This window comes from Ostrea edulis, chromosome 4 (genome assembly GCF_947568905.1).
Source record: "Ostrea edulis chromosome 4, xbOstEdul1.1, whole genome shotgun sequence".
In the NCBI taxonomy this organism is placed as follows: domain Eukaryota; kingdom Metazoa; phylum Mollusca; class Bivalvia; order Ostreida; family Ostreidae; genus Ostrea; species Ostrea edulis.
Window position 1 is genome coordinate 84,430,698 of NC_079167.1, and position 25,665 is coordinate 84,456,362.

Here is a 25,665-nt window from a genome sequence, read left to right on the forward strand (position 1 = left end):
AAGACCTGATAAAGTTGTCTAGGTTAAGATATGATGAAGTTGTCCGGGTTAAGATATGATGCAGTTGTCCGGGTTGAAAATATGATGAAGTTGTCCGGGTTAAGACCTGATGAAGTTGTCGGGGTTAAGACCTGATAAAGTTGTCTAGGTTAAGATATGATGAAGTTGTCGGGGTTAAGATATGATGAAGTTGTCGGGGTTAAGATATGATGAAGTTGTCGGGGTTAAGATATGATGAAGTTGTCCGGGTTAAGATATTATGAAGTTGTCCGGGTTAAGATATTATGAAGTTGTCCGGGTTCAGATATGATGAAGTTGTCGGGGTTAAGATATGATGAAGTTGTCGGGGTTAAGATATGATGAAGTTGTCCGGGTTAAGATATGATGAAGTTGTCGGGGTTAAGATATGATGAAGTTGTCCGGGTTAAGATATGATGAAGTTGTCGGGGTTAAGATATGATGAAGTTGTCGGGGTTAAGATATGATGAAGTTGTCCGGGTTAAGATATGATGAAGTTGTCCGGGTTAAGATATGATGAAGTTGTCCGGGTTAAGATATGATGAAGTTGTCCGGGTTAAGATATGATGAAGTTCTCCGGGTTAACACCTGATGACGTTGTCTGGGTTAAGACCTGATGAAGTTGTCCGGGTTAAGACCTGATGAAGTTGTCGGGGTTAAGACCTGATGAAGTTGTCCGGGTTAAGACCTGATGAAGTTGTCCGGGTTAAGACCTGATGAAGTTCTCCGGGTTCTTTCCAGTCTGTCACTTGAGTTCACATGTTTATGACTAACGTATTAAATTTGTTTCTGCGGAGTTTATTAATTATACTTTATCTGATATTTTTTTCATGAGAGAATGGGATGTGAATAGCAACACCACTGGCTGACCTATAGTTAACGAGGTTTTAATTTAACAACAAAAGTCTATCTGTCCTATATTACATATAATTATTTTAGTAACTACATTCTACTTCGCTCACAGATGAAAAATATTGCTTTTGAAATTGACATCTTATATCTGTTTACCTACATTTCCCCCAATGTTAGCTTCAAAAGGGAAGCTGAAGACCCTTCCTTAGGCACCAGTGCAGATATAATTTAGTAGTATTAAAAATAACTAATTTGAAATTCATATTGTTTAACGAGTAATCGTTAAACTTTACATTTTATACGAAATCCGATTACAATCAAGTTTCAAGATTAGATGACCAAAAAAAAACAAAAAACAACAACAACAACAAAAAACCGAGATTATATTGAATTAAGATATCCAATTATTACCCGAAATCGATAACGTGACAACTGGTAACCATACACAATGTGCTGTTATTTTATTGTACTTCATACAATGTGCTGTTATTTTATTGTACTTCACACAATGTGCTGTTATTTTATTGTACTTCACACAATGTGCTGTTATTTGATTGTACTTCATACAATGTGCTGTTATTTTATTGTACTTCACACAATGTGCTGTTATTTTATTGTACTTCATGTGTCCAATCAATAAAAGCACCCGTGTTTATGGCGTTAAATCAGGAGACTAAACATTAGCGTATTATCGTGGTATACAATATCATCGTTATGACTACACTTAACATTAGCGTATTATCGTGGTATACAATATCATCGTTATGACTACACTAAACATTAGCGTATTATCGTGGTATACAATATCATCGTTATGACTACACTAAACATTAGCGTATTATCGTGGTATACAATATCATCGTTATGACTACACTTAACATTAGCGTATTATCGTGGTATACAATATCATCGTTATGACTACACTAAACATTAGCGTATTATCGTGGTATACAATATCATCGTTATGACTACACTTAACATTAGCGTATTATCGTGATATACAATATTATCGTTATGACTACACTAAACATTAGCGTATTATCGTGATATACAATATTATCGTTATGACTACACTAAACATTAGCGTATTATCGTGATATACAATATTATCGTTATGACTACACTAAACATTAGCGTATTATCGTGGTATATATTATCGTTATGACTACACTAAACATTATCGTATTATCGTGGTATATATTATCGTTATGACGACACTTAACATTAGCGTATTATCGTGGTATATATTATCGTTATGACTACACTAAACATTAGCGTATTATCGTGGTATATATTATCGTTATGACTACACTAAACATTAGCGTATTATCGTGGTATATATTATCGTTATGACGACACTTAACATTAGCGTATTATCGTGGTATATATTATCGTTATGACTACACTAAACATTAGCGTATTATCGTGGTATATATTATTGTTATGACTACACTAAACATTAGCGTATTATCGTGGTATATATTATCGTTATGACTACACTTAACATTAGCGTATTATCGTGGTATACAATATCATCGTTATGACTACACTTAACATTAGCGTATTATCGTGGTATACAATATCATCGTTATGACTACACTAAACATTAGCGTATTATCGTGGTATACAATATCATCGTTATGACTACACTAAACATTAGCGTATTATCGTGGTATATATTATCGTTATGACTACACTTAACATTAGCGTATTATCGTGGTATATATTATCGTTATGACTACACTTAACATTAGCGTATTATCGTGGTATATATTATCGTTATGACTACACTTAACATTAGCGTATTATCGTGGTATATATTATCGTTATGACTACACTAAACATTAGCGTATTATCGTGGTATATATTATCGTTATGACTACACTAAACATTAGCGTATTATCGTGGTATATATTATCGTTATGACTACACTAAACATTAGCGTATTATCGTGGTATATATTATCGTTATGACGACACTAAACATTAGCGTATTATCGTGGTATATATTATCGTTATGACGACACTTAACATTAGCGTATTATCGTGGTATATATTATCGTTATGACTACACTAAACATTAGCGTATTATCGTGGTATATATTATCGTTATGACTACACTAAACATTAGCGTATTATCGTGGTATATATTATCGTTATGACTACACTTAACATTAGCGTATTATCGTGGTATACAATATCATCGTTATGACTACACTTAACATTAGCGTATTATCGTGGTATACAATATCATCGTTATGACTACACTTAACATTAGCGTATTATCGTGGTATACAATATCATCGTTATGACTACACTAAACATTAGCGTATTATCGTGGTATACAATATCATCGTTATGACTACACTAAACATTAGCGTATTATCATGGTATATATTATCGTTATGACTACACTAAACATTAGCGTATTATCGTGGTATATATTATCGTTATGACTACACTTAACATTAGCGTATTATCGTGGTATATATTATCGTTATGACTACACTAAACATTAGCGTATTATCGTGGTATATATGATCGTTATGACTACACTAAACATTAGCGTATTATCGTGGTATATATTATCGTTATGACTACACTAAACATTAGCGTATTATCGTGGTATATAATATCGTTATGACTACACTAAACATTAGCGTATTATCGTGGTATATATGATCGTTATGACTACACTAAACATTAGCGTATTATCGTGGTATATATTATCGTTATGACTACACTTAACATTAGCGTATTATCGTGGTATATAATATCGTTATGACTACACTAAACATTAGCGTATTATCGTGGTATACAAATATTATCGTTATGACGACACTAAACATTAGCGTATTATCGTGGTATACAATATTATCGTTATGACTACACTAAACATTAGCGTATTATCGTGGTATACAAATATTATCGTTATGACGACGCTAAACATTAGCGTATTATCGTGGTATATAATATCGGTACTACGAGACTAAACATTATCTTGTTATCGTGGTATATATTATCGGTATGACGAGACTAAACATTATCTTATTATCGTGGCATATAGTATCTGTATGACGAGACTAAACATTAGCGTATTATCGTGGTATACAATATTATCGTTATGACGGCACTAAACATTAACGTATTATCGTGGTATACAAATATTATCGTTATGACTACACTAAACATTAGCGTATTATCGTGGTATATAATATCATCGTTATGACGACGCTAAACATTAGCGTATTATCGTGGTATATATTATCGGTATGACGAGACTTAACATTATCTTGTTATCGTGGCATATAGTATCGGTATGACGAGACTAAGCATTATCTTGTTATCGTGGTATATAGTATCTGTATGACGAGACTAAACATTAGCGTATTATCGGTATGGCGAGATTGAACATTAGCGTATATTACTATGGTATATAATGTTATCCTTATGACGAGTTGAATTAAAAATTAAGGGTGCATGTTGAACTAGGAACAAAATCTTCGTCAAATGTTTATGATTGATAATAATTTATCTTTGAAAAAATAGACTGTTCAATTATAAACAAACTTTGCAGTGTCTAGATACAGACTATCTTATATTTAGTCCACCTACGTGTTCTTTTTCTTCATCTTTTTTCAACAATAGTCCAGCTGGACATGTCATTACTGATGATGTTGATATAATTGAAAACGAGGACCTCAAATCACTTATTCTAAAAGGTCCTAAATATAAAGAACCTCGGTCTTTCAATTGGCGACAGAACTTCATCTCTATTATGAATTCTGTTGAAGATTATGCCAGACGATGGGCTAGATATGAAAAAGAAGAACTTGATGCATTGCCAGAATGGAATAAAAGTATAAGAGGAATATTAAAATCCCGCATTAGACATATGGAAACAAAAGTACGTACCCAGTGGCGGATTTAGGGGGGGGGGGGGGGGCGTGCCCCCCTAAAATTTTCAAATTTAAGGTAAATCGTGGTATCTTGTTTAGAAAAATGTATTAAACGATAAAATAAGTAATAAATAGATGACAAAATCTTTTGATTTCTTGAATTACTTTATTTGGAGAACTTAATTTTTTCCAAAACCCCTTAAAATTTGCGTCATTTCATTAGTTTCACCTTATAAAAAATTATAGAAAATAGTACAAATGACTGAATAAGAGACATATTTCAAACCCTATCAAATTTGTAAAATCCAGGATCTTCACCCTGGACCCACTGGGGCCCCCCAGACCCCCTTCCTCATAAAGTGGCGCTCCCGTAACCGCAATTCCTGGATCCGCCCCTGGTACCATCTATCCTTCTGTGTTTAGTAAACCAGAAGTGATAAAAGAATTAGATAGGTTACATGAGGAATATGTTTTGGTTCCAGCTGACAAAGCTTGTAACAACATTGTCTTTGTTTGTAAGGCTCATTATTACAACTGTATTTTAAACGAACTTGGCATTACTTTCACTTTTGGTATTCGTGCCTGTACTCCGACTGCCCTTTCTAAAGACGAAATTCTTCAGAACCATGCTTCAGTTTTAGACACATTTAATGTCCCAGTCAATGGGTCGAATGAATATGAGTTACCGTACCTATACTGGATTCCTAATATAAAAACCCTTACAAACAAAGATACATTGCTGGATCCAGTGAGTGCTCTACCAAGCCCCTATCTTTGCTCCTCACGAAAATATTAACAGTTGTGAAGGAGAAACGTCAAACATACTGTGCGACTACATATGCCAGAAGTGGTGTAAATCGAATGTGGATTCTAAAAAACATTTAGTAAACTTGAAATCACAAAACTTTTCTCAAATCAACAACATCAAAACGTATGACTTTTCAACTCCACCATTCCTCTCGATAAATTAAAGACTAGACTTTTTGAAATCATAGACAGTTGCTTCTTCAACAAAAATGGAAAACGCAAATATTCCTATCTAGTGATCAGTCATCCAAAAAATTTACTTTGTTAAACGCCACTCTGATTCCTCGCACAAGGACTCTGAAGTTGAAATTTAAAAAAATATGCTGGAGTTCCTCATTGACAATATCTTTGTGGTCTTTGGTGATCAGGTCTTCCAAAAGTCTGTTGGAATCCCCATGGGCACGAGTTGTACTCCTTTGTTAGCTGACCTGTTTTAATATTCCTATGAAGCAGAATTTATTTTTTAAAAATTGTACATGAGAAGAAAAAATATCTTGCTGAAAACATTGTATGTATCGGCGAGAAAATATTGTATGTGTCGGCCAGAAGAGGTTTAGTGAAAATATTGTATGTAACGACGAAATTTAGTGGAAAATATTGCATGTATCGGCAAGGCTTAATGAAAATATTGTATGTATCGGCGAGACTTAGTGAGAGTACTGTATATATCGGCGAGGCTTAGTGAAAATGTTGTATGTATCGGCGATGATATATATATTTAAACATTGTATTATCAGTGAGAGTTAGTGAAAGTATTGTATGTATCGGCCAGAAGAGGTTTAGTGAAAATATATGTATCGACAAGACTTAGTGAAAATATTGAATGTATCGGCGAGGAGAGGAAAGGTGAAAATATTAAAAATTTATCGGTGAGACTTTATAAAAATACTGCATGTATCGGCGAGATTTAGTGAAAATATTGTATACTGTATCGGCGAGACTTTATTAGAATACCTTTATAAAAATATACTGTATGCATCGGCGAGACTTAGTGAAAACATTGTATGTACCGAAGAGAAGAGGTTTAGTGAAAATAATGTAAATATTTTTGAGGATAAGACAAACATGACTTAACCGTAGCTAAAACTCTATGGCATAAAAAGGCAGAGTAAAAAACACACACACACGCCGAATCTGAAAAGCCTTGAATTATTAAATGATGTTAATTTTTATTTTATGGCTACAAAATGCGATAAATCGAAAAATGTTTTACAGATCTTTTCTCATGATTGGATGATTGTATCGGAATATCGGAGATCTTTTTTCTTAATAACATTAAGATCACCCCCCTGGTATTAATCGGTAAATATAACTGTTCCTATGATCAAAAAGATTGAAATGTAAATTATAGAGGGTGTTCTATTGGTTTTAATGTTACAGATGAAAGTCCCCGGAATGGAAATTCCGGAGTTCTTGTGTACAATATTTGTTAAAAAGCTACTTTTTTCATCCAAACGTTTTCAGACTTGTAGGAATAAAATCGTGTCTAAAGGTCCGAGTTTCTGTTGCTTTCTGAGGCTGTTACTGAAAGGAAATTCCAAAGGGTTTTATGTACATCCGAATATTCTCAGACTTGCAGGAACGATGCCTTTTATGAAGTCATTGGTTCCAATCGCTGAAAGGTCAAGATTATTGGATTGGACAAATAGAAAACGACTAGTCAGTGAGAGGGAAATTTCGAATACCGTTGTGTACAAAATTCAAAGATACCTTTCTGATCAATTTCTTATCAAACTTGCAGGAAAAGAAAGAATCTTGCAGAAAGTTAGTCCCAATTGTATTTCATTTCAAATGCATTTACAAAAACGTCATCTTACACCAAGATCTTGGTTGCTATCGGTTTTCAAAATTAAATATAATAGATTCAAGTCACTATGATGGAAATTTTAAAACCCCATGTGTTCCTGATAGCTGGAATGCCATCACGTGACAGTGTTGCGATGGGATAAATCGCTTTGTAGAGCCCTAGTTTAGCCAAATTGCAGTCCCTTGTGTTCTTCAGCTGAAAATTACTCCAGACTTGCTAAATATTCCAATATCAAAGTTGAATCTTTATTTTGGGGGCTCCATCCTGACCAGGGAGGGGGTAGGCTGAATCCGATTCCACGCTTTATGAAGACGATTGTGTACTGCACTGACGAATCTCAGTATCGTGGTGCGTTCTTTGGAATATTCTCCTTAATCATGGTTGGAAGGAGCCTGAATGTACACCATCAGGATGAATGTCCATTAATATGAAAAACAGCAGTCTGGTAGTTCTTGAGCAAGACTGTCCATGATTTTTCTTCTGTAAAATAGCAATCTTTATTCTTGCAATTCCTACGCAAAACTTTAAATTCCAGTTATAGACCCAAAACATAGCGGCAGTGGTCACGGTTTGAAAACCCAGGAATCGAGGATGCTTGCATATTTTGTCAAATTGTGGTTTTACGACATTTGAGATTATGAAATATTTTCTCGGTATATAGCTATACGTGAAACTGTAAGCGCCTTCAGTTGTCACACAGGTCATGTTTTGAACTTCAATTTACACACCGGGGCTAAGCCCGTTTAGGGCCCGATAAATAAAAGAGTTCGGGCCCAAAACGGGCTTAGTCCCTGTAACATGGGGATACTTGAATATTTAAAATTACGTAATACTTTAAAATCCAGGTCATGGTTTTAATAAATTTGATTCTTCACTTTGCATGAAAAACTTTGTACAGATTTCAACCTGTCTGGTTCAGCGGTTCTAAAAAAGAATTTATTAACACCTGACCCCGTTTCCTCATCATCTCGCGTTTGGAAGGGGAATGGTCCTTAATGGACAAATATTGAACCCTTTGCTTCAAGTGGGCTAAAGGCGACAAGAAATTTAGTTAGGGGTGGGGTGGGGGTAGTTTTCTTCTCTTCCCAGTCCTCCTGTACTAGTGCATCTTTAGTCACACACAGGACTGTGACGTCCGAGCTGTACTAGTGCATAAGTAGTCTGTGAACTCGGGACGTCCGAGCTGTACTAGTCCATCTATAGTCACACACAGGACTGTGAACTCGGACGTCCGAGCTGTACTAGTGCATCTGTAGTCTGTGAACTCGGACGTCCGAGCTGTACTAGTGCATCTACAGTCTGTGAACTCGGACGTCCGATAGCTTGCAATATTAATGATGTTAATGACTCGTTGTCGTGATTCACCAGCAGCGCATGTTTTTGAGCGCAGGCTTAATCGGTTTCTTGTGGGGATTTGAAAACCTCGGAGGGACACGTCGGATGGAGATAGCAGAGGGCCTTGATTTACCCTGCTCCTGGATTACTGGGTGTCCTCGCACACACACTGAACGCCTTCTAGCAGACTTTTTTTTGTTTTTCCAGAATCTTGTTACAACACAATGGAGTGTTTCTTGTATGTAGTGGAGACATCGGCGCCCGATTTAAAGTCCCTGGAGACATCGGCGCCCGATTTAAAGTCCCTGGAGACAGTGCAGTCGAGAGAAGGGTGAGTGAAGTCTATTAATAGGGTTACACGTTTGTACCGCGTTCCAAGTTCACTAACTCTGTATAGGTTCTCATTACCTCCCGCGGGCGGATCAATATCTGTAGATTTTGTAAATTACTCAATGGTGTGTAGCGATCGTCCGCAAGGGACAGATATCCTCACAATTACCACACGAGTCATTTATTGTATGAGTTTATTAAACAATCAGAAATCCCATTAAATTGATCTTATACATAAACAAAGCAAAAACCTGAAAAATCATTAAAATTGCACCTGTACAGCTAATTAAACTCTGTTTATGGAATAAAATAACTACATATGGTAAACAAGATTCTCTATATCAGTTAACAACACAAAATTAATATTAACAAAAAATTATCCTCATGATTCAAAATGCAGTGTTTCATGTAAAAGTCAAGACATTAATTGGTCCAGATTGCTGTCACATGATCAAAGAGGATTCATGCTGTCATGAATACGTGTCAGGATACATGGTTAAACCAAGATAAATCAGTCCACACTCACAATGAAGGTTTTCTTCAGCTGGAGAAACTCTGACTGCAGAAATCTGTCAGAGTGGACATGTCTCCATGATAAGGCAATGAGAAAATTGAAATGACATTTTTACATGATGACGAGTTAATGAGAAAGCTCCTGTGGATACCGGCACAGCCACATTTCTTTGGTATCACTTGTAGTTTTGATTTGACCAATAAATCAGATGATCCATGATAAACGTCATTGCGGTGAGTGAAAGCAGATCAGGATTTTTAAACCCAAATCAACATAAAACATCACAAGATTAAAACACAGCATCTCTTACACAAACACATCACAAGATTAAAACAGCATCTCTTCCACGAAAACAGTTGTTTGATCATCACTGACCTCTGTTTCAACATGTACACAAAAATAGAGGTTCATTTGGTAACATATTCCTGTTTAACAAGATGAATGAGCACATATCTCCTATCCCTCCCAATCACCCCTCCTAATCATCCAAACACCCCTCCAATCATCCGAACAAAGTACTCCATTCTTCCTTGATTAACTGACATACAAACACAACAATTTCAATGACTGGTGATGAAGTGTTACAATACACGGACTGGAATGTTCCGCGGAATGTGTGACCTGATCTGGGTGGGAATGTTGACTGGTCCTGTTACCAAGGTAACATGCTGCCCCCTTGGCAGTGTCATTCTCCTGACAGAAGAACACTGTCAGTTTGCTGTCTATAATTTATGAGATCCTCCATTTTCATTGTCAGTTTTGGAATATTGTTTTGTTACAAGTCTTCCTCTTCATCAAAACTGTTGTCTGATTTCTTCACCCGGGCACAAAGGCAGAATGCAATGATAGAGCCCACAATCTACAATGTGGACCAAATTCATCAAACAATAGTAAAAACGATCACCAATTACAATATTATACGCTTAGATATCCTCTACAATCTCATCCCCGAAAATATCATTTAAATCAAAAGAGTATTAGAATGAATCAGTTTAATCCGAAGAAATATCGTTTTTTCCATGCAAAGAAAAATAACTCCTGTAGATTTGTTATGTCAGAGTTGTCTTTCTTTTGTTAACTGTTACTTGCCAGAAACAGAGGAACGCCAAATGCTACTCCACCCAGGATCAGTGAATACTCCGTCAGGTATTTTTTAACCTTCTCATAACAGCCCTGTTGATAAAAGGACCAATCAAGTCATTTCTTTCTTTTAAAACAACAATGTTTCAAATCTGCCAAATGTACAAGGCAGCCAAATTACTGATGATTAAGAAACAATTTGTACTTGTTCTGAATTGTTAGGACATGCATCAAATTATTTTTGAAGAAAATTTGAATGAAATCTAAATTCTTTTTAACGACTTTAATGGTTAAATTACATGTTTATCTACATTATGTTTATAACAATGTACAGGTCACACGCCACACCACCTATTTCGCCTTATAAATCACTGATAAAAACACAAGTTCTTTTATGTTTGCACGGTTTACTACAAATCTTATCACTGTTACATCTTATGACACATATTTGTACAGCTCTGATAGGACAATACTTGTCAATACTAATGCGTGTATACATCAAAGGGGCATGGACACGATTTGAGCTGAAAATTTTCAAATTTTATTTTTCCATTTTTAATGTTTAAAATGCTTAAAGGGAAAGGCAACCCTAACCACATTGTTGCTTTTATGAATAAAGTATTACTTACTGATATCGTAATTGACAGTCTTTAACAACAAAACTCCTTGCTTAACAATTAAATCAATATTAATCTATCATGTATCTAAATTACCTGCCGCTAAGAGAGCGGCCATTGATGTTTAATTCCTGACGTCACACTGTCTGTTTTGGTTTATTTCATCAGTAGCACTGTAAACAAGTCAAGATCAGTTCAGTTTGGAGCCGTACAGATTTGAGCCCCTTCTTTGGCAAGAAGAAATTAAGAAAAGAAGACGTTCAGTCGAGTCCCAGACCAGGCAGACGGTAAACGTTTCTTCATACAAATGTCTCGAACCTCAACTTGTCATTACGCAAATGATGGATCCACAGTTAACAGTCTTTTCTTTTCAAATAAGATTTACCACATCTTTGATGATCTTAGAATCTCATCAAAACCGGAACAGACAGTGTGACATCAAAATCATTGATTTTTGTGGTCTTAAATACAAAAGAATTCCACATCATGGCAGCCTCTATAGATAGCGGGAATTTCAATTTTTAACATTTTCAAATTAGTTCTGAAGCTTATCTAGGCCGTATATCAACAGAATAGTATGACAAATTTTTATCATATAATTAATCCTATCATTTATCATGTAAAAATCTTTTGAATTGCCTTCCCCTTTAACTAAGGTATTTGTAATCGTTAGCAAAAATTTGAATGTTAGTTTTCAAGGTATATGGGAGATATAGAACTCACAATTCTTTGTAATGTAAACAAGGCTCGTGCCATGTTTTTTGTTTACATAGGTTAAATATACTTTTAAAAGTTTCGTTTAAAGTAGATTTTTTCAAGTTAATTCTGAAAACAATTAAACAGTTTCTAGGATCTGTCACATCTCATTTTGTTTTAAACATGCTATTTTCCATTAAATAATCAATATGTAAACAAAAACATGGCACGAGCCTTGTTTACATAACTAAAAATTGTGAGTGCTGCATCGCATTTGTAACTCAAAAACTGATATTCAAATTTTGGTTGACCATTAGAAATACTTTAGTTAAGCATTATTAACAGCAAAAATGGAAAAATAAAATTTGAAAATTTTCATCTCAAATTGTGTCCATGCCCCTTTAAATGAATGAATTTTACGACCACCCCAGTTACCTCCGTGTGTAGATGAGATTCAAACTTCTTAGGCAGAGTCACTGGTCCATAGTTGGGTGGCCCTTTGTTGATGATGGTTTGACCTTGACATTTCTGTTTGTCACCCCCCTCTATACAGCAGCTTTCTGGGACCATTGGGTATTCTGTTCCAATCAACACACAGTATTATTATCAACTGACAAAAATATATCATTTACCATAGGATTTTAAGCAAGAGCTTATAACAATATAATTTATTTCCTTTTTTCCAGTTCTTGTGAATTTTAAAAGAGCAACGTTACAAGAAGTGGCATGACACTTGGAATAAAGTAAGCCATTGTTTTTTATTCTAGCATTAGAAGGACAAAAATACATTATTAAAGACAGAACAAAAGTTGTAATTTTGTTGTACTTGATGTACAATAACATGTTTAACAATTAGGGTTGAAACGATTCACCGAAATATCGATACTGTTCAATATAAACCCTTGATTCAATGTTCAAATAATTGCCTTGATTTTCAGTTCGATACATTTATTACAAACTGGTTTAGTAAAATACATCAGGTTCGGTCTGTAATGATTATTTTTACCTGCATGGGGGACAAAATAGCGTCAAATAACGTTCAGACTGTTGTTTACTTTGAGTCTTAAGAAAATAGTACTACAATTCATCAGTTTAAGCTACAGAACCAACATGCATCTTACCATTTGGCAGTTTGGAAACACTTTGCTTTTAAAATTATGAATGTGAATCTTGGTAATTAAATTTTTCTTCAATGTTATTATTGGTTTCTTCTGTAAATTGCATTGTATTGAAAGTATTGAATCGTGACATAAGTATTGCAATATGTATCATATCGTGAAGGGGGCATATCGTTTCAGCCATATTAACAATGAGTAAAAACTACCTCTAAAATAAAATACTGACATAAAATTAGTTTTTCAAAAATGCACAAAATTGCATAGAATGAAGCCTGAATTAAGAAAATGCACCAAAAGAACAATTTCCCATAATTAAAAAATGTAGTGAAAGGTTGATTATAGCAGAGTACAAGTTAAAAACTGTTTTTAAAAAACAAGGAGAAGTAAATAAAAAACATTTGGGTTACATGCAATGAGTGCTAGATCAAATCCACATAAAATGACAATATACTCAAAACAACATAAAATTATGAAAAATAGGCTTCCAAGCAAATAACATAACAAAAAACAAAATATCTGAGATAAGGAGAGACTGATAACATTAGTGAAGCTTTCTTACAGACAGTGCATGCATACCGTCTTCATCATACCCATGCCTCCTCTCACCTTATGTTGCTTTACCTTGTATCCATCTCCGGTAATAAGAACCATCAATAAAATATCAAATTAAGCCCATCTTATAGAATCCCTCTCATCATACAGAACTAAAGAAATGAACCATCAATACCTGTCACCATCTCCTACATATGTCTCATGCATTTCCCCTAACCAATCCAAATCTACCCATAATCCTATACAAGCTTCTCAAGAACCGCTATAATAGCAGAAATCCTATATAAGCTTCTCAAAAAACAGCTATGATAGTAGATATCTATAAGTTTTTCAGTAGATTTATTCTTGCAAATTACTGGGTAGGTCAAAATGCTAGAGAATTATTTTTGTGTACAAGAAATGTTGTGAATCATGATAATTTAGGAAAAGATATTATTTTTGTAAACTTCACAAAGACCAGTAAATTTGGTAAGAATTTATCTACAAAAAAATCTTCCGATTTGCAGCGGTCAAGCACACTATAGTGTGATGCGATGGACCACGGTTACTCTCTTTGGAGAAGTGAACAGGCAGAGCCTACCCCCACTTCTCTTCACAACCTTCATGTTTGATTCTGGAAAACATGTAAATGCTGGAACCTGTGACAGTTTACGCTTTGATCAATGTTTCCACACAAATATGGCTGGATTTACTTAACAGACAAGTTATTTCCACAACTTTAACAGTGATAAATTCAACAGCCACAAGGATTTTAACACTTCCTCGCTGTTCATCCATTTTTTCATGTTCCCTGTACCAGGTTTCAATGATATGTTAATCCCTATTGGCAGCAGAAAGAAATCAAACATGAAAGGTTGAAAAATTTGGAAAAACTAATAAAACACATTTTGGTTCTCAAAAAGGTTTTTGTTTAAGTCAAAAAGATTATTCTTGTTGATACATGTATCTTTGAATGAAAATGAAATGTCAAAAAGCTATCCAAGAAGCAAAATGTGTTTTCTAATTTTCCGACTTCGGATTTTTTTTATTATTATTATTTTTTTTATTGCTAATAGAAATAACCACACAATTCAAACCTGGGACAAGGAACATGTGAAAATGCATTAACAGAAAGTAGGTGTTAATTTCCTTATGACAGACGCATGTATCAATGTTAAAGTTGTGAAAATAACTTACCTGTTAAGTAAATCCCAGTGATTGGGAAGGCCATGCGCCCTGGTCCAATTCAGGTGAAAATTGGCGCATTAACTGATCTAATCCATGCGCCAAAGTGCGCATTCATTATCGATTGTAACTTACGTTGGTTTTTTTCTTCTCTAGAATGAATTGAGTACGACTTACTTATTTTTTGTTTTTTCATTTTTAATTCCTATGTATTCTGATACACCGAATCTCATTGGTTGAAGCAATACAAATCAAAATAGATAACCAATAAACTATTTCCTCTTACACCACATCTCGTCACGTCTTCTCATGCTTATACTCTAGCGTTTAAGTTTCGAAAGTCCAACGACAGATATAGAATTGACAGAAAGTGAGGAAAAAAAAACAACAAATAATGAAAAAAAACCAACGAGAGCCCATCTTCAAATACCAATGCCGAGAAAAGCAATGATACCGTTGAGAAGGGAACATTGAAACAAAGGAGACACATTTTCAAGAGCGGTGTAAAAGATCGTGGTCATGGTTCAGAGTTTCAATTAAAACAATAATGTTCCACTGCACATTTGCTATTTATTGAAAATGGTCATTTAAAATATGTTGATGGCCCATTAAATCTGAAAATGGCCCATTGAAAACTTGAATCGTGGGGCCATAGTCCCATAGGCCATTTTGGCCTTCCCAATCACTGAAATCCAGGCATATTTGAGGTGAAACTTTGACCAAAGTGTAAACCGTCACCTGTTCCAGTATTTACATGTTCTCCAGAATCAAAACATGAAGGTTTAAGACGAGAAGTAGATGCATGCTATGCCTGTCCACTTCTCTACAGAGAATAGACCACGATTACCTAGTAGGTAAATACTGTAATACATATCATTTAGGAACACAAGGGGCTTTAACACCGGAGTGTATCATAGACACAGTAGGTGTTGAAGTGTTGGAGAAGAATATTGTAAGCCCATGATTACCTACCTCATCATGTAAATAAAAAAAAAAAACTCCATCCTCTGATGTTGTGGGTATACTCAGATATTAGTTTACAGAAATCTTTTGGGACAGATCTGCCCAGATCAGCGCAAGCTAAGTGTCTGTAGTTGAGAAGCTCTATAGAATGTCTTGCTTGACCAAGCTGACACCGAATTTAACCAGGAGTAAGTTCACAATGAACACACCTCCTGTTCAGACTCGGTGTCAGCTGGGTGTCGTGGGAACGCGAGCGGCGGTTGTGATAACTTACTTTGTGACTTGGTAGTGTACCACTTTGTGTTTTTATAAAAGTCCCAGGACATGGCTCCTCTCAGGTCCTCTCCATCCTCATCCAAACTATAGGGACCACAACACTCAAACTGATCATACAACATAAGCGGAAAAAAAAAAAAAAAAAATTAGTAAAGCGAAATCAAAATGGTGATGACAAAGGTGGTTCTCCTGACCCTGTTGTGAGGTGGTGCCACAGGAAAGGGAACCACCCGACCTGTTAGGTGTGCACATCACACTGACTTACTCCCTTCCTGGTGGATGTACCATTCGCTTGATAATTTATAGAATGCCCATGATTTATGAGAATCATACTTTCCATGTGCCCCACAGCACTGAAGCTAATGAAAACAAAATACAATCATTTAATACAACAAAGGCAATTAATTTCAGTAAGTTTTCAAAAATATATTAATGAAAAATTTGTTAAGAATTGGTACTCTCTTCACAATACTCTGAAGAAAATATCGGTGAGAGTTATCTCTCTTGGTATAGTTATTTCATGCATCCATCTTCCTGTATTACTTCCCTGGAAATGCACATTCATCTATAAATGATTAGATTAAACAAACAGAATTTGTGTAAATTTCTAACCTTTCTTTGCATAGAGTCCCAGGCATCTGTGATGAGCCTGTTGGTCGTGTTTGCGCGAATTTCTCTCCCATACTGGTTCTCCAGGGTATATTCTAATTTCTTCTTTATATCCTCAGATATCTAAGTATTGGAATTGAATCTTATAAAAATCTGATTGACCATGAAATCCACATTGCTGAAGAAAACCATTTTTTTTTTTATCATCTGATAAAATCTTGCTTTAATTTACTTAGAGCTACTGAAGGTATTCAATGTATAACGACCATATTTCATATCTCAGTTGTGAATGGATGATGGGATTTTCCTAATCAGGGTATCATTTTGAAGGGTTCTTCAAGTTAAAATAATCCAGCACGGGAAATTTCAAAATTTTGATTATTGTTTGATTTATTCACCTAGAATTTTACATTGAAGTCTATGGAAAAAGCATGTTTCATTAATTCAAAATAAAATTATATATATATATATATATTTTCATACAAATCTTTTGGTAAAAAGTTACATACACTTTGTCTTTATGAAAATATTAAATATGATAAATCATTTACCATACCCAATTTTAGAAAATTAGATTTTTTTTATTTTTACGAAAACCAGATAACTAGTTATGTGAAATTGATCCCTTTCGCTTTCATCATAAAATAGTAAAACATTTATTTCTACTTAAATCCTTCAAAATTGTTTATTATCCTTTCGTTATACATTGAATACCTTAAATGTTCCTGACTGTCACACAGTATCAGCAACTAATTAATAATAATAATAATTGTAGACTGTAATAATATTGATAATACATTTGTAATTGTATTAGCTTCTGGTAATAATTGTATTGGCTACTGGTCCTACCTGAGTTTTATTCAAATGATGTACAGCAATACTAATTTCTTATATACTGAGAACTGAATCCTGGATTACTGCAGTGAAAGACATTCTCTGTTCTGTGTATTGATTTTTGCTAATGATACCCTCATAAGACTTAAATAATTTTCTTTGCAAATTCTCAACTCTTGCCTACAGAATACAAGCCAGGTAGTTAGAACAAGGTTGCTGACTTTACACTAAGGTTGGGTATAATTAACCTGTTATAGATTTTTTCAGTTTCTGTTTCACTCAAGAGAATGTAAGCGCTGGCTACGATTGCACAGGGCAAAAATATTCACTACCATGATTACTTACAAGCATTGAACTATTTTACATACTCCATTTGCTCTTGGCTTAACGGAGTATTTGATTTAGATTTGTGGTAATGCAGACATAATGATGTTTCTTATAACTTTCATTCCTCTGTTTATAATATAAATGAAGCTATTTAGTGAGAGTTGGAATGAATCTTCATAATGAAGTCCACATCTCTAGCTCTGTCTGGTTTAACAAGGCTTTATCTATCTGTAGAACAGCCCTGTATAGTGTCAGGGCGGCAGCTGTTCTACTATGTCGATAGTTTGGATTTAATACTCACATTTTCTCTGAATAAAAATGCCATAGCACCACTGGCAAGTAATGCCATGAAAACCAAGGCAAGGACCACTCCATACTGAAAAACAGCCAAAAAAAAAAAATTAAAATAAAACCTGTACAGTTCAACACCTTACCAACCCCCCAAATTAAATTACTGGACAAAAACTTTTCTGTTTGTGTAAAATGCATCTATAACATCATTTTTCAAAAGATAACATCATTTCATATTATGCATGAAATCTGTCGCAAGCAGTAGGCCATAATACTGGTTAATGGAGTTTGAGGTTTAGAATGCAGTTTATAGTGGTACAAAATTTCATTGGAGAAAGTAGTCACACGATGCCTTAATAAAAGTAAAAACCGCATTGCTAGCTAAGCTAAAGTATTAGTATAGTTAATAATGGTAAAAACTGTTATGGGAAAGCTAATCGAATAAAAGAGCATAAAATTGAATCCCTTTCCCATCGTCGTAAAAAAAGCTACAGCTTGTATACTGGTAGGCAAGATGAGATGATTAAAGTCCAGACACTCTCTGGATGTGTTCTATTAGAGCAAAATTATCTAACGTCTCAAAAGGATGCTTCGTAAAGCGGCTTCATTGCCTCAGGGCCTGTAAAAGGCAGGGAGATCTTATTATGGCATGGACCATTGGCTTGTGGAGTTACTACAGCAATGACATCAATGGATCCTTGATTTAATTCAGAACAGACCATTTCCATCGAGACAAGAGAGGAAAACAATTGATTGTAGCATTTACTAGAGAACAGATCAAAATTCTGTCAAAACAAAGCACCGAAGAAGTAGCCTTAGGTTTTGGTTGTTACTGTACATGCGGATTTTGGATCTGAAATGCAGTGGCTGACAAAAGATGACATTAAATTCCTTACATATGAATGACCTGGGCCTGTCTACCAGAGACACCTGATAATGAAATGACATCGTGAGAGATGAATAATAATGAAATAACATAAAAGATGAACAATAAATGAAATAACATAAAAGATGAACAATAAATGAAATTACATCGTGAGAGATGAATAATAATGAAACATCATAAAAGAAATGACATCATGGGAGATGAACAATAAATGAAATGACATCGTGAGAGATGAATAATAAATAAAATGACATCATGAGAGATGAATAATAATGATAATGTCAACTTCTTTTTCTGAAATCGTTTAATCATTTAACTTTTTCATCCTTTCTATGAGATGTTTATATTTTGAATGAACAAGTTAAGATAACTAGAAATTCATTACTAGTAATGAGTAGGTCTTCCGTTACTCTACTTCCGGTGCACAGCTTCTTTTTCATAGGAGAATCATTCAAATATATCTGAGAAAGTGCCTTGACAAAAAATGGAAAACAATGGTCTAAATTTGAAAGGGAAACTAAAACCGATAACAGACGGTGTAGACGAGCACTTCCTGTGATGTTTTACTCTTAAATCTCAGCGTCTACCTATATATTGACTATAAGCTCTGAAAGTTTCATGTCTTTAGTTAAAAGCGTTCTACACACAATGCGGGTAGACAAAAAAAAATTGGTGCGGACCTGCCAACTGGAAGTGAAGTTTTTGTCATATTTTGCATATTATTACAAGCCAAATAGTTTATGATGTCTAAAAATGTCATTTTGATTAAATATTTCATAGATGAGTAATCCTCTTATAAGAAATTATATTCCATCACTTCCTGTGATGAGCAGAAGTTACGGATGAAATTGACAGCCCTATATCAGACATCTACCAACTATAGTCCATCATCCGTACAAGTTTCAAAATTCGATCACAAATAGTTTCTGAGAAATAGCAAGAAGAATAAAACATATTATTCTAAGTCACCATCTCTCACGAATGCGCACATAAAAAGACACATAGAAAAAAAACCCTTAAACTTTAGTTTTCTGTATTTTATACATTCCATAACAAACATCACATGAAAAACAATGAAACTTTAACTCATTTTTCGTAACTTCAGGTGAGAAACGGAAGTAGTATTTATATATCTCCCATAAATCACATCAACTCTGTAGTGTTTACATCATGTCTCTGAACGGGTTTTCAAAAAAAAGAAATGGACAAGACAAACAAAAAGCAGTGAGTTACTACTGACCAGAAGTGAATTTTGAAAAAAAAGAAATTGATGAAAGTCTAAACTCTAGGTATTGATACTGTCATTTACATATATATGAAAATCATATGAAACATAAGAGAGATATAAGGAGGCACAAAAAAAGAAAATTGTAAAAGTTTTTATCGAGAAACCGGAAGCTGCCATTTTGACTTCCGGTGAGTCTAATATTATCTGAAACTGCAAAAGAGACCATACTATATCATGCAAGTTTTGTTTCAAAAACATAAATTTGAAATTTCATATTTCTTTGTTCACTTCTGGTTACGACCGGAAGAAATGGCTGACACTCTTAACACCATTAGGCTCTCTTAGTAACTCAAGGTCTATTACTCGTGTAAGTTTGGTGTCTTAATCTCTTACTGTTTCTGAGATCTCGCACAGACAAAAACAGAAATCAGATACATCTCATGAACGGAAGTGAATTTTATCAAAATGTAAAAAAAAAGTGTCTAGTGGTATACAATTCTCTATCATCCCTAAACATTTCAAGAAAATCTATTTAGCCATATTTGAGAAATCGTGTCAATAAAATCTGAATTTTGCAAATTTTTTAACTACTTCCTGTGCTGGCCAGAAGTGGCAGACAAACATGTGAACAAGTGTGTAAAATGTATGAATGCTAGTCTATCATTCCTGCAAGTTTCAAGCGTCTGTCTTTAATCATTTCTGAGAAAATGAAAACGTCTAAAATTGTCTACACCATATCTCACGACAGGCAATAAATTTTACAAAAACATTTCACGTTATTCTAGACATCTATAGTGTCAACAACATACGTTAAAATTAAGTCAAAAACTTGATTTTTATGCGAGATTTATGTCACTGATAAATGAGAAAAGGAAAAGTTTTTTGGATATAACTGGAAGTTGACGGTTTGACTTCCGGCTGGGTCAACATTTTTTGAGACTTCGAAAGAGATCTACTAAACTGACATAGGTTTCATTTTAAAAGAAAAAGTTTGAAAACTTTCAATTTCTTTTATCACTTCCGGTGAGAACCGGAAGTGACGGCGAACGTGCTCAACTCCCTAATGCACCTCTACAACGAGATATCTATCTTTGGTATAAGTTTCATTTCTCTATCTTTTACCATCTCTGAGAAAAAGGGTGGACAAAATCTCTTTTGAAAACACAAAAATCTGCCATATTTTGCGACCGGAAGTGAATTTTCAAAAAAACAAAAAAATATGTATCAAGTTCAATCCATAATCCATCTACCCAGAAAATTTCAAGAAAATCTACCAAGCCATCTCTGAGAAATAGCCCAGACAAAAAAAAAAAGGGGTCTGTTGGAATTCCCATGAGCACAAATTGTGCTTCTTTATTAGCTGACCTGTTTTTATATTCTTATGAGGCTGAATTTATTTAAAAGCTTCTATATAACAAGATTAAATCTCTTGTTGTGGCCTTCAACTCAACATTTAAATACATTGACAATGTTTTATCTGTTAACAATACTCATTTTCATTGATATGTTGAATCGATATATCCCAGTGAATATGAAATAAAAAGACACCACCGAGTCTTCCACATAGATCTGCTTCATACTTGGGTATTTTATTGAACATAAATGTTAAACGACTAACTAATAATTCTACTTTATGACAAACGGGATGACCTCTTCAACTTCTTCATTGTCGACTTCCCATATTTATGTAACAATATTTCATTATCACTTGGATATACCGGTAATTCTGCATGGAAATAAAAAGGAACCAACATTAACAACATATGGTGTATATGTTGCTCAGCTGATTCGATATGCAAGAGCATGTTCTGCGTATGATCAGTTTTGAATCAAGGTAGGCTACTGAAAGATAAGTTGATGTTACATGGATTTCAACAGTCTTCGTTTAAAGTCAGCATTTCACAAATTCTATGTTCGTTGTAATGATCTAATTTTCAAATACAACCTGTCATTAGGTTAAATGCTGTCTGATATGTTCCATACCAATTGCTAGGCTGTTTTTTACACACTGATTTTGACTACGGATTATTACGTTTACCTGATCAAGATAGAGGGCTCACGGGAAGTGTGACCAGTCAACAGGGGATGCTTGTAAACTCCTCCTAGGCACCTGATCCCACCTGTTATGACCAGGGGTCTGTGTTTGCCCTACTCTTAATTTTGTATTCTTTATAGGAATTACGAGATTGATCACTGTCCATTAAGGGTTTGTGTTCAAAAGGGTTGGTGTTCAAAAGGGTTTGTGTTCAGAAGGGTTTGTCTTCTGACAGTGTAGCTGTCTGATTGTTCTGTGTATGACATTTAATCCCTTGCTACCTTTTATACACATCCAACACCACCACCTAATCCTCTGTAGTCTCAGGACTGGAAAAATCAATGCAACTGAATACACCTCTAATTAGAACTGTATATCAGGAGACTGTCGTATTGCACACTCTGCATGAATCAAACATTGATCACACTATTTTCAATGGAATGTATTGATCTGCATCAGGTCTGTCCTACAGATTAATACCAACTCTCCCTTTCCAATATACTGTCACCGAGCCAGAAGTTGTCTAATGACGCAGAATGATGTTATGTACAGGAGGAGAAGTAGAGTACCTTATGTCACCATTATATCTCAGCTACCATGTTTTAATGCTCCATTACCAGTGATGGTAACAGTGGAGATAAACCACCAATCATTGCTTTAAATGTACTCTGCTTAGGAACTCAACAAGGCATTTTTATTGCCCCCGACAGCTTTATTTCCTATTTTTGGGTTCAGCAGAATGGTTTTTCAAGATTGATTTACTTATTGTGTGCAGGATGCTCGAACAATGTGAATGTGATTATGGTTTACTTACAAATCCCAGGATGCATTTGTCTTCTCTCATGGTGCCACAACAGCCACAGAAGGCAAGAAGTGCCACCAAGCCACCACCAGCCAGGATCATATACGTCCCTATCTCAAACATGTCCGAATTTATGATCACTGTAATTTCTCGAGCACTAAAATCTGTCACTAACAGCCAGATTCCTATACCCAAAAGGCCACATCCCATGACCTGAAATGTATAAAAACAAAAATTAATTTTACTAGGAACAGAGTCTACTATTTAATATCATCTTCTGAGTGATAAAAATTCTCTACATGCAGTTTCATTAACAGACAGTTTTCTGTTTAGAGGTGTGGTTTTCATAAACCCATGCAGTGCTGCAATATTTCAATGATACAGATCATACACACGTCCACACTTTACATGTTTTTTAAAAAGCGAGTGAATCTATCTGACACCTGTTTCTCGTTACAGTGGGAATGATAACTGATTTTATATAAATGTGTAGTGTAAAGTGATAATCCACTTTATAAAATTGAATCTGAAGTTCAATCTGTAAATGGGAAATGCTGCATACATATTAATGGGTTGTGATTATAGACAAAATGTCATTGCGACATTAGTTAGCTACACTGAAATAATTACTAGTGAACAGAATAACTGCAAACTCTGCTCATACAATGTAACCACATTATTATGTCAGCAAGCCTCGAATAGTTAGTGTAATGATCTAACACATCAGCTATGATCAGGTTCACAACAAAGTAATGAGTAAATAAAAACTGCTCTGACAAACTCCAGGCATGTAAAACATGGTATTGATGTGGAAATTTTTTTTTTTAGGACAAAATTAGATAAATATTTAGAATAGGTCTATTTCTGTATCACCACTATTTATCATTGAGCGGACAGAGGGACCCTAAATATTCATTGTATAATGATAAAGTTGTCAGTCTACGTAGCGAGTACTTGTGATAGCGAGTACTTGTAACTCGGGAGTATCTGCAACCTTTGCAGCACACTTGTATTATGAATACATCTGTCACGTTAGAAGCCAGTATTTGCCATTGATGGCGAGCCTCTAGGTGCACCTATCATATTGTAAAGCTACAAATATATTCATAATCTTTATGCTTACTTAAATGATAACACTTTTACAAGTCTCCCTGGCATGTCTGATTATCCTAGATGTACAACTGTAGTCAAGATTTTTAGGACTTAATTAAATGAACCAATCAACTTTACTTGCACTTGTAGACAGTAGAAATATTTTTTCACACATGTATGTTGCGAAACCTTCTGTGTTAAAGAGGTATACTACACCAGAGAAATTTGATATGGATGAAAAGTGGAGGATATGTACAACAATATTTTGAAATTGAAAACTTTCAAATTTACTTTATTTAGTCAAAAAGTACAGTTTTAGTTGAAAGCAATCTGAGAAACATTTAAAACCCCTGCTGGACTCGAACACGCGATCTACAGTTCAGCAGTCAACGTGCTAACCTACTCAGCTAAGTGAGAATATTTTAAATGAATATACAAATGTCGCTGATATTTATATTTTCCACCATGTTTTGAAAGGATGTCAGCCAGTATGACGATGTAGAGTACCTCCTTAACTTTATTGTATATTCTGTAATTGTTGTTACCAAAATTTTTACATGAGCTATGATATCAGTAACTTTTAAAATAATTGATAAACATCCATTTCAGGGCACTGACTGGGACTGAAGTAGTAAAGCTCTGTCATACACAAGTACCAATACTTGTATATTAATTATATGGACTGTAAAAACGTTATAAAGAAATATGATGTAAGAATGTAAATATACAAAACTTACAAGAACTACAACCTTGTAACAATGTAATGTAAAAACGTTATAAAGAAATATGATGTAAGAATGTAAATATACAAAACTTACAAGAACTACAACATTGTAACAATGTAATGCATTCCGCAGGCACAGAAAGCACCCATCCCGCTCCTGCTCTGAGGTGACACTTCGGATTCTGTGATCCCGGCGGTGCTTAAGATATCCATCATCGATGTGGTTCTGGTCGGAGCCACCTCTCAGGGGCTGTAAGTATATAATGCACCATTGTAGGAATAGAAATTTAGCAATACTCTGCAATTTCATCAAAATTCTCACTCTATTCCACTCCCTTGGATTATAGGTGCTTTGTATGAAATGCTCTTACATACATAATACTAGTAATTAATACATTTGTTGATGGTTTGATCCACATTTACATGTATTGGAGACATGTGCAGTATTTTCTCACCTATGTAAAGTTACCCACATCAAGCTAATTTAGCATTAAAGTCTAATTTTTAAATAACTTGGCTTGATTTGATCACTATGCCTGCAAAACATCAATTATTGAAGCCAACATCGATATGAACAGTGATAAAATCCCACTCTTATTCAATCACATGCAACACAAAACATCGACAAGTATTGCTTGTTGCAGCAAGAGCACTTCTAACATCAGCTAAAGCATGTACAGATGCATTGTACTTGTAGCACTTTAAGTTTGAGGGTATTTTTTAAATTCAATTATCAGAGATTTAGTATATATACAAGTTGAAATTGATTTTTAACACACACCATGAATATTCCCCATAAATAATTAATTT

General features: G+C 34.6%; 1 protein-coding gene and 1 long non-coding RNA gene across 12 annotated transcripts in view; one reads left to right on the plus strand and one right to left on the minus strand.

Annotated features, from left to right (window-relative positions):
- LOC125672230 (uncharacterized) overlaps positions 1 to 25,665 on the plus strand; it is a 52,460-nt gene that overhangs the window by 14,680 nt on the left and 12,115 nt on the right. The window contains exons 2-5 of one of the 3 annotated variants that reach the window (XR_007368893.2): positions 8,925 to 9,048; positions 11,427 to 11,545; positions 12,641 to 12,697; positions 24,741 to 25,107. This is a non-coding gene — a long non-coding RNA (uncharacterized LOC125672230). Of the gene's footprint in view, positions 1 to 8,924; positions 9,049 to 11,335; positions 11,546 to 12,640; positions 12,698 to 24,740; positions 25,108 to 25,665 lie in introns of those variants that run through there. The other 2 variants (XR_008802713.1, XR_008802714.1) reach the window with 2 other exon arrangements.
- Positions 9,228 to 25,665, minus strand: part of LOC125672226 (tetraspanin-18-like) — a 32,315-nt gene continuing 15,877 nt past the window's right edge. For 5 of the 9 annotated variants that reach the window (XM_048908392.2, XM_048908393.2, XM_048908390.2 and 2 more), the window contains 8 exons: positions 24,950 to 25,105; positions 23,052 to 23,252; positions 18,099 to 18,173; positions 16,640 to 16,759; positions 16,026 to 16,134; positions 12,390 to 12,532; positions 10,651 to 10,734; positions 9,228 to 10,420 (listed from right to left, as the gene is read on the minus strand). In XM_048908392.2, coding sequence (XP_048764349.1) covers positions 10,337 to 10,420; positions 10,651 to 10,734; positions 12,390 to 12,532; positions 16,026 to 16,134; positions 16,640 to 16,759; positions 18,099 to 18,173; positions 23,052 to 23,252; positions 24,950 to 25,105 — 972 coding nt within the window. In that variant the 3' untranslated portion in view covers positions 9,228 to 10,336. Of the gene's footprint in view, positions 10,421 to 10,650; positions 10,735 to 12,389; positions 12,533 to 16,025; positions 16,135 to 16,292; positions 16,387 to 16,639; positions 16,760 to 18,098; positions 18,174 to 23,051; positions 23,253 to 24,949; positions 25,106 to 25,665 lie in introns of all 9 variants that reach the window. The other 4 variants (XM_056164011.1, XM_056164012.1, XM_048908391.2 and 1 more) reach the window with 1 other exon arrangement.